This window comes from Aphelocoma coerulescens, chromosome 12 (genome assembly GCF_041296385.1).
Source record: "Aphelocoma coerulescens isolate FSJ_1873_10779 chromosome 12, UR_Acoe_1.0, whole genome shotgun sequence".
In the NCBI taxonomy this organism is placed as follows: Eukaryota; Metazoa; Chordata; class Aves; order Passeriformes; family Corvidae; genus Aphelocoma; species Aphelocoma coerulescens.
The window spans coordinates 7,514,902-7,529,952 of NC_091026.1; the positions used below are offsets into that span (position 1 = coordinate 7,514,902).

General features: G+C 38.0%; 1 protein-coding gene across 8 annotated transcripts in view; it reads left to right on the forward strand.

Annotated features, from left to right (window-relative positions):
- CACNA2D3 (calcium voltage-gated channel auxiliary subunit alpha2delta 3) overlaps positions 1 to 15,051 on the forward strand; it is a 422,236-nt gene that overhangs the window by 28,370 nt on the left and 378,815 nt on the right. For 6 of the 8 annotated variants that reach the window (XM_069027740.1, XM_069027747.1, XM_069027744.1 and 3 more), the window contains exon 2: positions 2,273 to 2,354. The exons of 1 other annotated variant lie outside the window; for it this stretch is intronic. Coding sequence is in view for 1 of the 7 variants with exons in the window: in XM_069027748.1 (XP_068883849.1) it covers positions 1,551 to 1,669; positions 2,273 to 2,354 (201 nt within the window). In the remaining 6 variants the exon portion in view is untranslated. Of the gene's footprint in view, positions 1 to 740; positions 801 to 1,535; positions 1,670 to 2,272; positions 2,355 to 15,051 lie in introns of those variants that run through there. One more of the 8 variants, XM_069027748.1, reaches the window with a different exon arrangement.

Sequence of the window (15,051 nt, forward strand, 5' to 3'; positions counted from 1 at the left end):
AAGGCAGAGTGAATATTTTGAGGTGTTAATTCTAACTACAGAGGGAAGAAACTAGAATTCTGGAGCGGACACTGGAGCTATATTGTAGGATGCAAGGATGACTCAGCCCATGCTCAGATCATGGTCTTGCCATACTTATTTACATTAAAGTTCAGTTGCTATTTTAAGTCTGTGCATTTAATGGAGAAGAAGGTGAGAAAAAAGCAGAGGGAGAAGAATAAAAGCAAAAGGAGGGAGGGTAGATTTTAAAATGCAACGACAACAAAAATACCTGGACCAATCCCTCCTGCTCCGCACGCTGCTCTCTCAGTGGAAGAGCTTGTAATCCTATATTTGCTATATCAAGAGGATTCTTCTATGAGCACAAATTAATAATTTATTCATAGGCTGGAGTCAGCCCGCATTGATTTACTTATGCTGCATAGGTAAATCTTTTCATTCATAAGCCTTTGCTGGTCCTGAGCTCCCGGAGAGTGACTCGCTGCAGTGCTCCGGCGTGGGAGGAAGCAGCAAACGTGCCTTTATGCACAAGGACGTGCTCCCTATGACTCAATTAAATGTGTGCGAGCCCGACCCAAAGCCGGGGCTCGCTCCGGGAAGCCGCCGCTGCCGCTCCTGGGCGATGCTCCCTGGGCAGGGACCGCCGCTCTCCTCCCTCCGCCCGCCCGCGCCCGCCCCGGTGCGGCGCCGCGGCCGGGATGCTCCCGGCACCGCTGAGCTCCGAGCAGCCTTCGCCTCTCCGGGCTGTGTGACAGACAGATGCTTGTCATGCAGCGGTGCCCTGCCTGAATCGTTCTCCGGTGGGTGTGCACGGCCCCACGCCCCCGCCCCTGACAGCCCTGCCGAGCCCTCCCAAGCTCAGCCCCCGGCAATGTGCAGCGCTCTCTTCTCGCCTTCCTGGAAGGGCTCAACTCCACTTTCAGCTCCTCCAGACTTTCTCTGCTTTTGCCGTACCCTCCCTCTGGTCCAGCTCCTCCTGTGCCTGCCTCTCTGTCTCGGCGCTATCCCGTTAAAAGGCTGCTGCTCCTGCTCCGCTGAACCAATGCACTGGCTGGCTTGATCTGGGATGAAGGCTGGAGGTTATCGGCGAGGGAAAGGACAGCTCTAGGCAGCTTTCCATTTGCAAAGTGAGCAGTAATTGCAAGAAGACAACCTCCCCAGTTGGAATCAATAGTCTGCTTTCTTGCTGCTAAGGGCACTTTGGAGCAGCAGTAGGTCACTGAAGTAACTTCAGCACACTGCTGACTGCGGAGTTGTAAAGAACTACATGCAAGTGGCTGCAGTAGTGCTGGAAAACGCTTTGCTGTTACCAGGGACACAATAGTTTTCAAGTCATTAGAGCTTCGCTTCTGGTCCGCTCCTTCCATTACACAGAGAGGGTCATTCTTTGGAGGAATGAGGATGGAGCTGTGAATTTTTCTTTTCCAGTGTTGTTCTAGTGGAAGGGAGTAAGAGTGGGGGAAAAGAGGCTTTTAGAAGCAAAACCCCACTGCTGCTGAACTCAGCTTCACTTGAATTTCCCCAAATCTTTCCAGGCGCAGGGAGGCACAATGCCAGAGAACCTGAATCTTCTTCGGGCTTTTGGGGGTTTTTTCTTTATCTTCTGGACAGCTTTTAACACAGCCTTAGTGGATGTGGTTGGATCGGAGCAGCAGATCCCCTTGTCTGTGTAAGTGCTTTCATGCTATTCCTCTCAGGACCATGTTCAAGGATGAGAACTTGGCTGCTCAAGTTCTCCTGTTTTTGTATTGCTGATATTTGACTGTTCCAGGGCACCTTTGCTCCTCTGTCAGCTGTGTTTAAAGTGGTTGTCTCCAAGGCACCTGGCACTACTTTGATTTTATTGTGGGAACATGTGTTGGTGGAGTGTGTGACCACTGAGTTTTAAGTGCTTGTATTTACTGAAATTGATGCTGTTAACTCTCTCATGTGGGAATTTATCATTCAGAAGTGTTTTGCCATTTTATCTGCTGCTTTCCTTTCAATGCATATTTCATGTTGTGCCAAAGCATGTTTCTGTACAAGTTAATTCCTTAAATTTTAATGGTGCAGGTTGGTACTTTCGTATCAGAGGCCTTACCTTAGCACAGGGTCTAGTTTGTGCTTATACTTGTACAGCTTCACTGATCTTTTGCTGTGCTTAGGTTCCTTAGTGAGCTCTCTAATGCAAAATTGCTCGGATCCTCCCGAGCAGCTGAAGCTGTTACAGTCTCTGTTGCTTGCTATGACATGTGTATTACATTTCTTCCTGTCTCTTTTTTTTTCATCACAGTGTAAAGCTCTGGGCCTCAGCATTTGGTGGAGAGATCAAATCTATTGCAGCCAAATACTCAGGTTCCCAGCTCCTACAGAAGGTAAGGATTTCTTCAGTTGTAGTAAGGAAGGTATTAACAGAGAAAATGGAGGCAGATTTAATTTTTTAAATGAGCAGGAAAGCAGTGCTGTATGTGCTTTTGTACAAGTTCTATTTTTGTATTGCATACTAGTCCCTGATGACTCTTTGCATTGCACTGCACTGTCTGTAGAGTCCTTGCTTAACCTGATATTTTTCTGTTTGGATGACTTTCTTTTTTCATTGGAAAGTAAACTCCAACACTTATTTCTTGTAGCCTAGGCTTCAGCCCAGGTTGCGGGTGTTTAGTCTGGTTGCTGCATTGTGATGATGGTGATGTTTCTGTGCAGAAACAGCTGTTTCTTTTGAAAATTGTTAACTTCACTCGAGCAGAATTAGTGCATATTATATTATTTTCACCCTGGGCTGTATGTACACAATTCACTGTATCAGGAGAAGGTGGCTGTACTGTTGTTTGTCATCTCTGCAGTTTTTACAATCCCATTATTCCCCCAATCATCTCAACCCAGTGCTGAGATGTATTACATCATTACAGATAAAAGGAATGAATGTGGTTATCTTCTTGCTCAGCTGCACAGCTGGGTAATAAGGTAGTGAAGTATAGCAAAAACTTGAGAAATTGGTGTAAGTCTACATAACTGGGGGAGAGGGTAATGAAAAAGCAGATTTGAATGTTAGCTATATATCAAAGACTCTGTTTAATTTAAATATGCAACCTATAGTAAACTTCTGTATTGCAGATAATTTATTTTTACAACAGTTGCAGAAAAAAGAGACTAAGAGGAATATCTTAGATTGAGACTGTTATTTTGGGGCATTTAGCATGTGATTCTCAAAATGCAATATGTAAATGGAAAAACATTGAGACATTTACTGATTAAAAGCACTCATTCAACCCATATATTAAATTTCTGCTGATTTTTGTAGACATGATTTTTAGTTCTGAGTAACACTAATTTTATTTTGTCTGTTCGTGAAGGAAATTATTCCTTGAGCTTGTAGCATTTATTTCAAAAGGCTTATATATGTGTGAAATTATGTAACAGTACGTGTAGCAGCTGAAATAAAAAGCTTGTGCTATCCTTTAAAATGAAAGCAACTGGATTTAGTAGTTACTAAAGACATATGAGTTCTTTAGCAGTTTCTGTCTTTTCAGATTTGTATACCCAGGACTGTAAAACACGGATTTCAATAAGCGAAAATATAGAGCTATTAAGAACAAAAATATTTGCAGTCTCTTACTGCCTTTCAAGGCCTTTAAATGGCTCCACTTCAATATGTTGGGCAAACTTTCATTTTACTCTGAAAATCTGGGCACTCAATATTTACTATATTTCCAGCTCTCATTCTTTAAAGTCTGTGTAGTCTTACATTCAGTGTTTTTTATGAACACCTTAAATTCATAAAGCAGATGGAGCTTTCAGTTTTGATTAGTTGGTAATCAAGTATTATTAAAAAGCTTTATTTTTTTTTTTTTATTAGGCCCTAACAATCAAGTATCTTATTTAACTTTGGAGCTGTTCCATGCGCAGCCATTTTTGCGCAAAAATGGCTTTAGAAATGAATCCTACCCAGTACTGAGCCCAACACTTGCTGGAAGAATATGGAATGTACCCTGTCTGGCAATCATGCTAAAATCCACAAAGAATCACTATGGAATCCTTAATCCTCCTTCTCTTCCTCATGGTAGATGCTGCTGTCATCCCTTCTGTAATGTATTTTTTCCCTCTGAAGTAGCAAGATTGCTTCCTATTGGTTGTTATAATTGTAGGTAATTGGAAGCTATTCATTTTACCTTTTCATCAGCATCCTTTCTGTTTCACTAACCAGTCTGTGCTCCTGTTTTTGAAGGTGGGCAGTGTATGTTCTTTCCAAGCTATTTTGTTTTTCTTTCTTGCTTATATTATGATATTATTGAATGAAAGAGAAAAGACAAAATGAAGGTTTGACAGGTATTTAGAGCATTTTTATTCCTCTGTCACATAGTCTATTGGTTTTTTTCTTTTTTCCTTCCTTCTGGTTACAGTAGTTTTTATAATACGTCTGTTGCTTTTTCTTTTATTTTGAATTCCAAATGTCTCTGTCCATTTAAGCTTGCTATATCCTGATGTTGATTGTGGCAAATAAGCCTGGATGACAGGACTTTGGCATGTATTTTTTTGCATTGTTATAAAGTATATTTTTTCTGTAAGCTTTGTGAATAGAAACATACCAAACTTCAAGATCTGCAAGTATTTTCAACACGCAAAGTCAGTGACAGAGGTTGTCACAACAGTTAAGGAGGTGATAGCACAGGAGGGCTCTAAGTACAAATGCCTTTTTTTCCCACCCCCTCCCTCCCCACTAGCCAGGCATCAAGAATATATTTGGTATTTACTGTGAGCTCTGGGTGATCAGAATCCATGTCATTTTAAAGTCAAGATTCCACTTTTAGAAGCAGTGAGACTTCTGATATTACCGGAGGAGCCCACATTTCCTGATTATGAATTAAGCATCCTTAAACAAGTCAAGATATAAAATGTGTGTATGATTATGGATCTGGACAGTATAGGTTCCTCAACTGTCAACTGCTTTGGAGTGCCATTTAGCTTAATACAGGCTTGCTACATGAAAAATTAATGTAAATGTTACTTGATTCATTTTGTCAGCACACACAGTGAGTGCTGCGTTCAAAGGGACGTGCTCAGTCTAGGCAGTCTCTACTGCCCAAATGTTTTGCACATTACGAGTCATTTGACCCACACTAAAATTTCATTGAGGAAATAATTCATGTGAGATACTCAGTAAATAAATTCTTTGCCAGGTTACAGTTGTGAATATTGATGGAGTTATTGTGATTTTTAAGGTCTTGCTGTACTGTGAACATCAAAAGGGTGACCAGCACTAGTGTCCTCTTGAATTTGTAAAAGATGTTTAAGAATATTTCTGTTGCTTTTTGAAAGTATTTTTTTTTAAAAAACCCCTCTGCTTCCCATATCTTAATTGAATGTTTCATTATTTTATTTCATTATAATAATCTTATTCAATTATTTTGTTTTGCCTCCTAGACATATCTGGGATATAAGACTTTTCCCAAAACTGACTTTAGATGAAATATAGATGCTGCAAATTGCTTGGAAAATAATAGTTCAGTAAATAATTTCAGAAATTATGATAAGGTTTTAAGCAAAATTGGCACTTAAAAAATGTTCTACTCCTTGCTTTTAAAGAGGTGGAAGACCATTAAGTGTACAAGAAAACATCCAGAAGCAAATAGGACAGCATTATTCCTAATCTGTCTGATTTCTGGAGGTTTTACAGTTGTCACATAGATTTGGAGAGGCTTCTTGATGCTGTAGAGATATTCATACTCTTCACCTACTTAGCAAATACTGTTGGGGCCTAAGAATTGACTCAGATTTTAATTCTCTCTTAGGTGTTGCTTTTTTTCCTTAGGCTGTCAAAAGACATCTGCCTTATTTGAATCTTGACATTTTAGATATTTTTCTTTAGTAATCACTCTGCGTTTAGTGGGTCCTGTACTGAATGTGAGTGTAGCCCACTGGCAAAGCCAGGCTTCAAACATGGTTTGCAAAGCAAGGGTTAGGTGCCAGGAACATATTCACTTCAGCTGCTGCAATTAGAGTTTTGGAGAACAGGCTTTGGGGAATGCTGTTGTTATACAGTAAAGCTCTTCTTAAATCAGTGCAGCATGGTCTATGCTTCCTCAGGGTCCTTTTGATGAGACTATTCTTTTTTTTTTTTTTTTTAAATATTCTGAGCTTTGATAATTTTTCATTTGCTCCTGATAGAGTCAATATTGCTTTAATGCAAATGTAGGAACGGTTTCCAGGTGAAAATATCCTTAATTTCTTGGTCCTTCCACAAAGGTTTCTTCCTGAAAAGAAGCTTGTTTAAGGCTCCCTCAGATTCTCCTTATGTAAGTTGTCTGCTGGAGCCCTCAGTGTTATGTAAGGCACTGCCTGCTTTGGTCTGAAGCAGTTTGGAGTCCGCATCTGCCTGCTCCTTTCAACAAATCCTTCATCGTGTTGGGAGTTCTCAAATAATTTTTTTTCTCAGAGCAGGGGTTTCAGTCAGGAAAGCATTCCTGTTTTTAAAGATGCAGAATTGCATTTTATCTCCCTGAAGAGGAGGGGGTGCTGTATCTTGGTAGTTTCTTGCAATTGTGGAAATGTCAGTGCAAAACTAATATAACGGGGTGATTTAGATCAATTAGCATGCAGCTGGTGGATCTGATTCATACAGTACATCTATCTTTAGTTTAAATTGTATAAAAGTGACTTTAATCTCAGGCAAGTTTAGTCCAATCATCTTGACATTAATTGCTTTTCATTTATTCAGCCTTATGTTGGTTTTGGTTTTTGTAGGCTGCTTCTTTGCTCGAGACACTGCAACCACTGTTTTGAAGGAAGGGTCAAGTAGGACTGAGACATGCAGGTTAAAGGATAGGCATGGACTGACTTATTGGATATCAATTTAAACTTTTTCCAGCTGAGCAATTTTAGAACTGCAAAAATAATACTGGTTATTTTTTCCCATCAAAAATTGGGAAAAATTATCAATAAAATCTGTACACACGAGACTGTAAATCAAAAAAGACAAAAACCCCATCAAAAGAAATACCGCTGCCCCCTGCAAAAAAATCCAAACCAACAGCAACAACCCCCTTCTTCCTACCAACCAAACCTGACACCTACCCCAAAGCCCAAATTCGAAACCCCACCAGCCAGGTAATGGTGTAGAGCTTACCAAAAACTGTATTCAGAGTTAATTCATTATAATTTGAACTCCTGAAGTCTGGTTTTTGTAAAATGTGTCTCCTAGCACTGACTTGAAATCAAAGCTTAGAAAAGAAATGAAATACACACCTGAGAATCTTAAACCAGTGTAATTCTGATGATTAAGGGAAACGATGTTTTGGAACTTGCAGAGCTTGAGTCTCCATCCCCTTTAATTCCTACAATCCTAGATATTTGGGATACATGAATGACGAGGTTATTATCCATGCCAGACTAGGTACAGAGCATTTCAGTGCGTTTTGAGGTATTTAATGTGATCTGCAGACATAAAGATGTAAATTCTTCTGGATAGATACTTAAATTTTGTTCAAGAATAAAAATATCAAACACATTGATATGCTACTAATGTATTTGGTGGGAAAACCTGCTGGGCTCCATACTAATTTTCAGATAGCATGTTGATCTGTAGAGGAAAAGATCAGTCTCATCAAACTTTGAATACTTTCTTCTTTCTTCATCCATAACAAAAAATAGCTTGGCCTACATTTTTTGTAATAAAGTTCTGCCTTTTCTGGAGGTATTGGAAAAGTTTCTTTCTCTTCAGTGAAGTTAGAACTGCACTTTGAATGATCTGTGATTTGTGCTCTCCTCTCCTGTTTGAATGTTATGGCAGGAGTAATAATTTTTTTGGTGTTTGTAATGGTTTTAAAATGTAGTCAAATCAGCTTTTATATCAAACATCATGTTTTAGATTTCACTTGGTCTAAAAGGAGAAAGCCATGCTGAATTCATGTTTTGCTTCCATCAGCACTCTCTATTTTGCAGTATTTTCAGTGTCTTTCTGGGTTTTGCAAGCAGAGTGTGGTCCTCTCACTTGTATTATTGAAAGTAAAAAAGTTCTATTGTTAGTATGTAAGAGGAATATGAGAAGGCTTTAGTAAGTTCATGATGTGTGCATTACACTTTCAGTAATGTCTTTTAAGATAGAAGTTATTGAGCAGACAATCCACCTGGAAAACATCAGATCTTGAAAGGAAGAGAATGCTAATTCCCTTGCTTAATGCATTTATGGTTGTTTGTTTTCACATCCTGTATTGGAAAATGCTTACGTTTCAATGTTAAAGAAGCTGCTCTCCATGCAAATTATCTTGACAGTGAAGGTATGTAGAGCATGAATAGATGCTGTATTGTAGTGGTGATTCACTCTTAAGCAACTGCTAATCAATACTCCACACTTTCAAATGTCATTACTGTTCTGTAAGGGACAGTTTTTCGTTGCTGATAATAAATGCTAACACATTTTACAACACAAATTATATATTGATAGGGTAGACAGTATTTTAGTTTCTTTAGAAGCTTCACTGACATGTTTTAATGAAATACAATGATTAATGTGTTGTTCTTGTGAAGTTCCATTTTGCTTTTTTAACATATAATATTTTTGCAAAATTACATGGATGCTTTTTATGAGCCTGTTTAGCATCCACCAAGTTAATTTGTGTAAAGCTGAAGTACTTTCTTGGAGTGTATGATAAAATTATTGCAAGATTTGTATTTAAAAAGAAGTCTTGGCAAAAAAACTTCTTTTAAAATCATAGTTGGAAAGAAGTTGATAAGAGTCTTGTTAGCCTTTCCAGAAGTGATTAATTCCAGAGACAGATAATTGCTGAAAATACCCTGCTCTCAGGTCTCCCAGGACTTCCCAGGTGAAGTTCCACATGTAGTAAATGATAACCAGTGCACTGGTTTTAAGCACAGTGATATAAGACATGAGGGGATTGCTGCTGCTCAAGACACTTGTTCACATATGAGCGTGTGGATGCTGCATCCAGCGTTATCAAAAAACAGGGCAATATAAATTTGTTCTTTATATCCATGGTAGATGAACAAGAACCAGTCTTTAAACACAAGCATTAACTTTTTTCCTAAAATCAATTAATTTTTAACATTTTTTATTTTACTGAGAGAAAGCCCTGGCATAGTGTGGAACTCCTGCAGGTTCAGTGTTCAGAACAGGTTCCTGGCCATTTGGTAGGCTTTGTTGAACTGCCTTATGTTAGGAAGATGAGCTACATCCTTTATTTTGGACTATCATCAGTAACAGTAATTGTACTTCTCTGAAGTCTGTATCTATGCACTATAAATCTTTGTGTCTGCATCTCCTTAAGGCATAGCTGGGGTGTCCTTCAATTTTCACAGCAGAAACAGGATATAAAACACAGTTGTCATTGCTGTACAGGGTAGCCAGGCTGGATGAAGACTTACTGGTTTTCCTTTCTCCTTATAAGCACACAAACAAATGATCTTATTAAAATATCATTATAGAGGAATAAATATATCAACTATAATAGACTAAACTCGTTGGAAAAAGATGTCAACTGCTCACATCATCTTTTGTTGGGCTTCAGGTCTGATAACCACATGATAAGATATCAGCAGGGTGAGGTTTTCAAGGTGTTCCAATGTGTTCTTATGTTAAGTGTAACTATGAAGTACAGAGTGGAACCTCAGTGGGCCTTGTAACATACTGGGATGTCCCGGTGAGAAAGGAGGAAATGATCAGATGTAAACTCCTGGTTTATTTCTTGTGTACCTGCCAGAGGTTCTAGTGCTTTGCTATCAAAAATTGTTGATACTTGTTGTGGTTTATTCTTCGCTGTTGTTCTTCTTGAGAAGAATTTTCCTGAAGCATTATTTGCACAGAAGTTTTGCTTCTTTAGGTAGAGCCTGGTTGGTTGGTTGGATGGAGTCTTCAAAGCATATAGGTTCTTGCAGTGATTCTTCATGAAAAGAGAGTTTGACAGGTGATTTCTTCTAACCATGCTTTCTGTCAAGATTCCTGAAAGACCTGGAAAGCGTTAAACTAATACACTTCACTGAGGTGATCAAAAAAATTTATAAAATCTTAGAAGGTGTTTTCTTTGTCAAGGTACCTGCTCCTACTCGTGTGTTGGTTTTATTTTTCTTGACATATTTTATTGTTGTCTTTGTTTCTCTCCCTGTCTCTTTCTAAACCACCTTATTTATCTTTCATTTTAATCTTTGTTTTTAAATGAGCATATTTTCTAGAGAGAAATGTTTTCTTTTGAGCCTGATGCCAAATGTTTTGCATAAAATAATTTTATAGTACAGGAGGCACTTAGAGATAGTTATTGCTATTTATCCTTAAAACGAGGTTGAGATCTTAGAGCACCAAGGTTAAGGAAGTAAAAGATGAAGGAAAACATTGTTCTCAGGTCCATTAACAAACAAACTATAAGATGACCTAATTTACATCACAAGATTGGGTACATAAAGTGAGAAGTGTATGTGTATAATTCATTCAGAATATCGGGGTTTAATGTGTAGATCCTGTTGACTGTTGTTCAGTTTCTCATATGTTTGACTGACAGTAATTACCTCGAAGCATTCCTCTTAGTTTTTAAGAAAGGGTGGAAAAGCTTCTAATAGTCTCATAAAATATTTCTCCTTCATGCACTCAAAATGTGGATTTGACAGGCTTCCCTGAATTTTGTGTGGGTGATGGGTTATATGTCCTGTTGACCCCATTCCTCTACAACGTGCAAGTTGAGTTGATTTCCTTTGCTTAGTGGTCTGAATACGGTGATACTGAATTAAAAAATTCTAATTATACTCTAAGGATTGAGACTTTTGTGTTTGACACTAATGACTCCACAAAACTGGTTCTGGAAAACAACGCTCATCATCCCCCCTATAGAAAGTCTTCCTGTCTTCCACTGTGGAACTCTGTTTTTCATTATTTCTGGAATCATCTAATAATTAATTCTGGAACAGGATTTAGAAGGTCTTTTAATTCGGATTCCTGTTCAAGTGGGATCAAAGCTAAAAATCAGTGCAGATTTCTTGGGTCTTTGATCTTCAAAACCTTCAAGGACAGCAGTACCACAGCCTCTTTGGTTCCAATGTTGTCTCTAGTCTGGACAAGAAATTACTTGAGCTGGAACTTCCCATTTCTATTTGACTGCTGAGTGTCACTTCTACCTCCATAAACATCATTGGTTCATCATCTTCATAATCTCCTGGAAAGCAAGGAAAGGCACAGCACTCTGTCATGACAGGCCTCTCTGAGGCCCTGGTCATAGTCAGTATTATGGAATTTTTTAGTTGCTTCATCAGGTTTCAACACTTTTTCTGACCTATTATTTTAAAATAGTTCTCAGCAGCTTTATAGACTCTTAAACTGAGCTCTCTGCTGTTTGATATTCAGGTGGGCTTTTTACTACTCACAATAGGAATATGTAACTGTTCTCATAATTATGAAGTCTCAAGAGTAATTTCCACTTAGCTGATTGCATGAATAGGAGAAGACTTTTTAATTTGTCATGGTAACACAGGAATTTATTTTCTAATCTAGGGCTAAGACAAGCCATTTAGCTCCCAGTTGCTCTATTAGCCATTTCTTTTACTATCTTTATCACCCCTAGTATCTTAAGTGAACTTAGTGTTGTACAGAAATAGTCTGTCAGCTGGCAGAAGGTTTTATGTCTTATTGTCTATTTTTACTTTATTCTACAGTAGCTGTCAAGGGATTTCTTTGTGCTTTTATACACAAACAAGGATTCGACTTGCTTTCCTAAAAAGCTGGAATCAAAATTATGCAGTCATAATATCTCCAGCCTGTTAGGTAAAAGCGCTGTGAAAATGCTATTTGGAATGCATTATGAAAACCCTGGTCAGGCCCCCAGTGTTCCCATTGTTCCTCCAGGTCCCATTTTAATGTTTGGCTATTCAATATACTTTGAAGATTTTGTGTCAAGCCATCTGAAATTGCTAACTTTCAAAACACACACACACACACAAAAATCTACGTGCTACGGGTATTAAAATTTGATGTGTTGGGAACACATCGTTGGTCACAAAATTAGATAATTATCTTCTAAAGTAACAAAGCTTCAAAGATAAAAAGCAGGAGCATTCAAACTTTGGCTTTACCTTGAAGCTAAATGTCTATCATCTTCTGACAGCTGTATGAAATGTATGAGTGCAGAGCTGTTTGGACACGATGCTATCGTATTACATTAATAGCAATTTTCACTGATAATGAAAACTCGTAGGAGGCTAAAAGCAAAGCCTTAGATTATGACTTGCAGCCATTGACTATCTGCATCCAACAGATTTATTACCCCCTACACACACTGTGCCTTTTTATAATGTTTTCTGCCATTTCTTTATCGAAGTACAACAAGAAGGCTATTATAGATGGCATGAAACAAAAAAATCTGGGTATTCACATTTCAGACTTCCACTCTCATTACAAACTGCAGTGCAGTTTTGCAGTAAAAGTGGGGATGAATCCTGGCATTCCCCTGAAATTTCCCATGAAAACCTTTGGGAGTGGGAGAGGAGTGTGAATGAAAGAAAACTGGAGAATTTCTGTTGATCAAATCTAATTTTCTATGTATAGATATATCTGGCTTTTATCCTGGGGCTGTGATAATCGTTTCTTGATGGTCTGCTTATGTCCTGTAATCGTGGTGGCCAAAACTCAGTGCAGTCCTTAAGCACAATGCTAATTTAACCTGTACTGTCTCACAGACAAATCTGGTGCAGGCTGTGGTGGTAGGATTTCATGTAGACTGCCAGAAACCTTAAACTGAAAATTAAAACTGCAAGCAGAATTCCCCCCTCTCGCCAGCTGAGGCATCTTTTCCTTATTTTCTGTGTAAAATGGGCCTAGTAATACTTTTTCCCTCAAATTTTAAAACTTTGAGATTAGTTAAAATTAGGAGCAATGTTTCATTCTAGAGTGTTTAGCATATAGAGAGCATTGGCTGGTGAAGAACACCCTTAGCATAAGGATATGGAAATAGTGGGAAGTGGAATGGAATGGATCAGCTCTGAGAGCTACAAAGCATTAATTTTAACACACTGTTTAAATATAACTTGCACTACTGAAAAAATAAATGGTTTCCTGTAACAGTCCTGAATAACTATAAAATTGATAGAAACTCGCTTATTCTTGTTGTTGATATTTGGTGTCTGTAGCTGGCAATAAATCTCCATATGGTATTGCACTGGCAAGTGAAATGGAACCCTTTTTTTTGTCAGAGGATGAATCCCTCCCGTGCTTTGAATACAAGGTGATATGCTCTGCTGATATCAGAAAGTAATTTGCAAATTTGCAAACCTTTTCTTCTTTCCCTTATAACTTTTTCCATGCTGGCACTCCTTCCTTATTATCCACTTTCCACGTAACTACAGTTCTGCACTACTTTTTCCTGTCTAGATCCTTCAGACTTTTTCTGACGTATTCTGGTTTTCTTCCAAGTAAGATCTAACCAATAAGACTCTCATTAGAGTCAAATTCACAATCATTAAATGCAGCTAAATTGGGAATTGAGCAATTTTATTTATCATTTTATCAGTATCTGATTATTTCTGTCTATATTTCAATTTACCATAGAAATTTATTTTCATGTGTTCTTTGTCACTCTCTCCTCTTTACTCTCACTTGTTTATAGCCATTGCTCTTTTCCTTTGGAAATTTTTGCCATTAATGTCCTTTTTCTGTTCCTTTAGCAGCTGTAATCATAATGCTGAAGTAAGGATCTGGTCACCTGAGAAAATGGAGCAGAAATAAAAGGAGTAATAGCTTAGTAATAGTTTTACACCTAAGAAGAGGGGAAGGTTATATAAATACAGAGGTTGTTAAAATATTTTCATTAAATTATGAACCCTTAAAAGGAAGAATAAATAGGTTGAGATCTATTGGTGCACTTTATTCATTGTGAATGTCACTGGAAAGAGAGGGTGGTTATATCCCCAGTGAGAGCCAATGTACTTGGCTGTGCCTTGGCTGGCGTGTGTGGGAAATGGGGAGAGGTGGGACAGAATTCTCTCCAAAACCAAAGGGAGGTTCTGTCATGGAGAGGGAGGCAAGTTTTGCAGAAAGGAGTCAGCATCAGGAAGCTACTGCAGGCTCAAAAACCAGCTAAAGGTGAGAACAGGGACACATAAAAGTGGTAGAATGAAGAGGAATAGAACACATTGGGAGCAAAGGAGCAGAATGACTGAAGAATGTTATTTTTTTCTCTATATTTTAATACAGTTGGAGAATAAAGACATTTGTATGAAATGCAGGCAATATCTGTATTCTGGTGATTATTTTTGACAAATCTATTAAATAGCATTCATATTAAAAATATGTAAGTCACAGAAGGTCAAGCTTACTATTTTTGAAATGCAGGAGTACCCCATGATTTAAAACTTGGCTAAGAACCTAATCTTAGCTAAGAACTAAAAATAAAAAGAAATTATGTGCTAAGAAATGTAAGTTTTAATTCAAGAAAGGCATCTGAAATTAAACTGAGTTTAGTAATGACATAATTCTGACGTTTCTATTTTGCTTTTCGGATGCTTAAAATTGGAATGCTTAAACATTTGAAAAAAAAAATTATAGTTTGTTTTGCCGAAGTTCTTTATTCTGTACAACCCAAGTGTAATAGGAATATAGTTCAGCTACCTTCATAAATTGGCACTGCTTCTGTCCAGTCCACCTTAAGCACATTATTAATATAGATATATATTTGTTTAGTAGAACTTCCTCAGCATTGCAAGATGTCTAGGGAATTTTGTCTGAAAAAGGATGGCAGAACACAGCATTATATGAGGGATTGGGACCTATTCTTATGTGTTGGAATAATTCAAACCTTAGTGTATAGAATTACTCATGTAGACCATATTAATCTGATAAGCATACTGCTTATTTATCTTGGTTTTTAAATATACAGGAGTTGAATTACTGAGAGCTCTAATTATTCTGAACATAATTTGTCAGACAAAACCAGCTGCTAACTCAGCTCTTCTCAGGAATCTTCAGTAAAATGCACGACCTAAATAATAGTGTCTTGAAAAGTACAGAATTCCCATTCTTCACACAAATCCTCTCTGCCTGTTGGGTATCTTCCTCTCCAGAGTATAGTAAAAGCCTAGGATTTT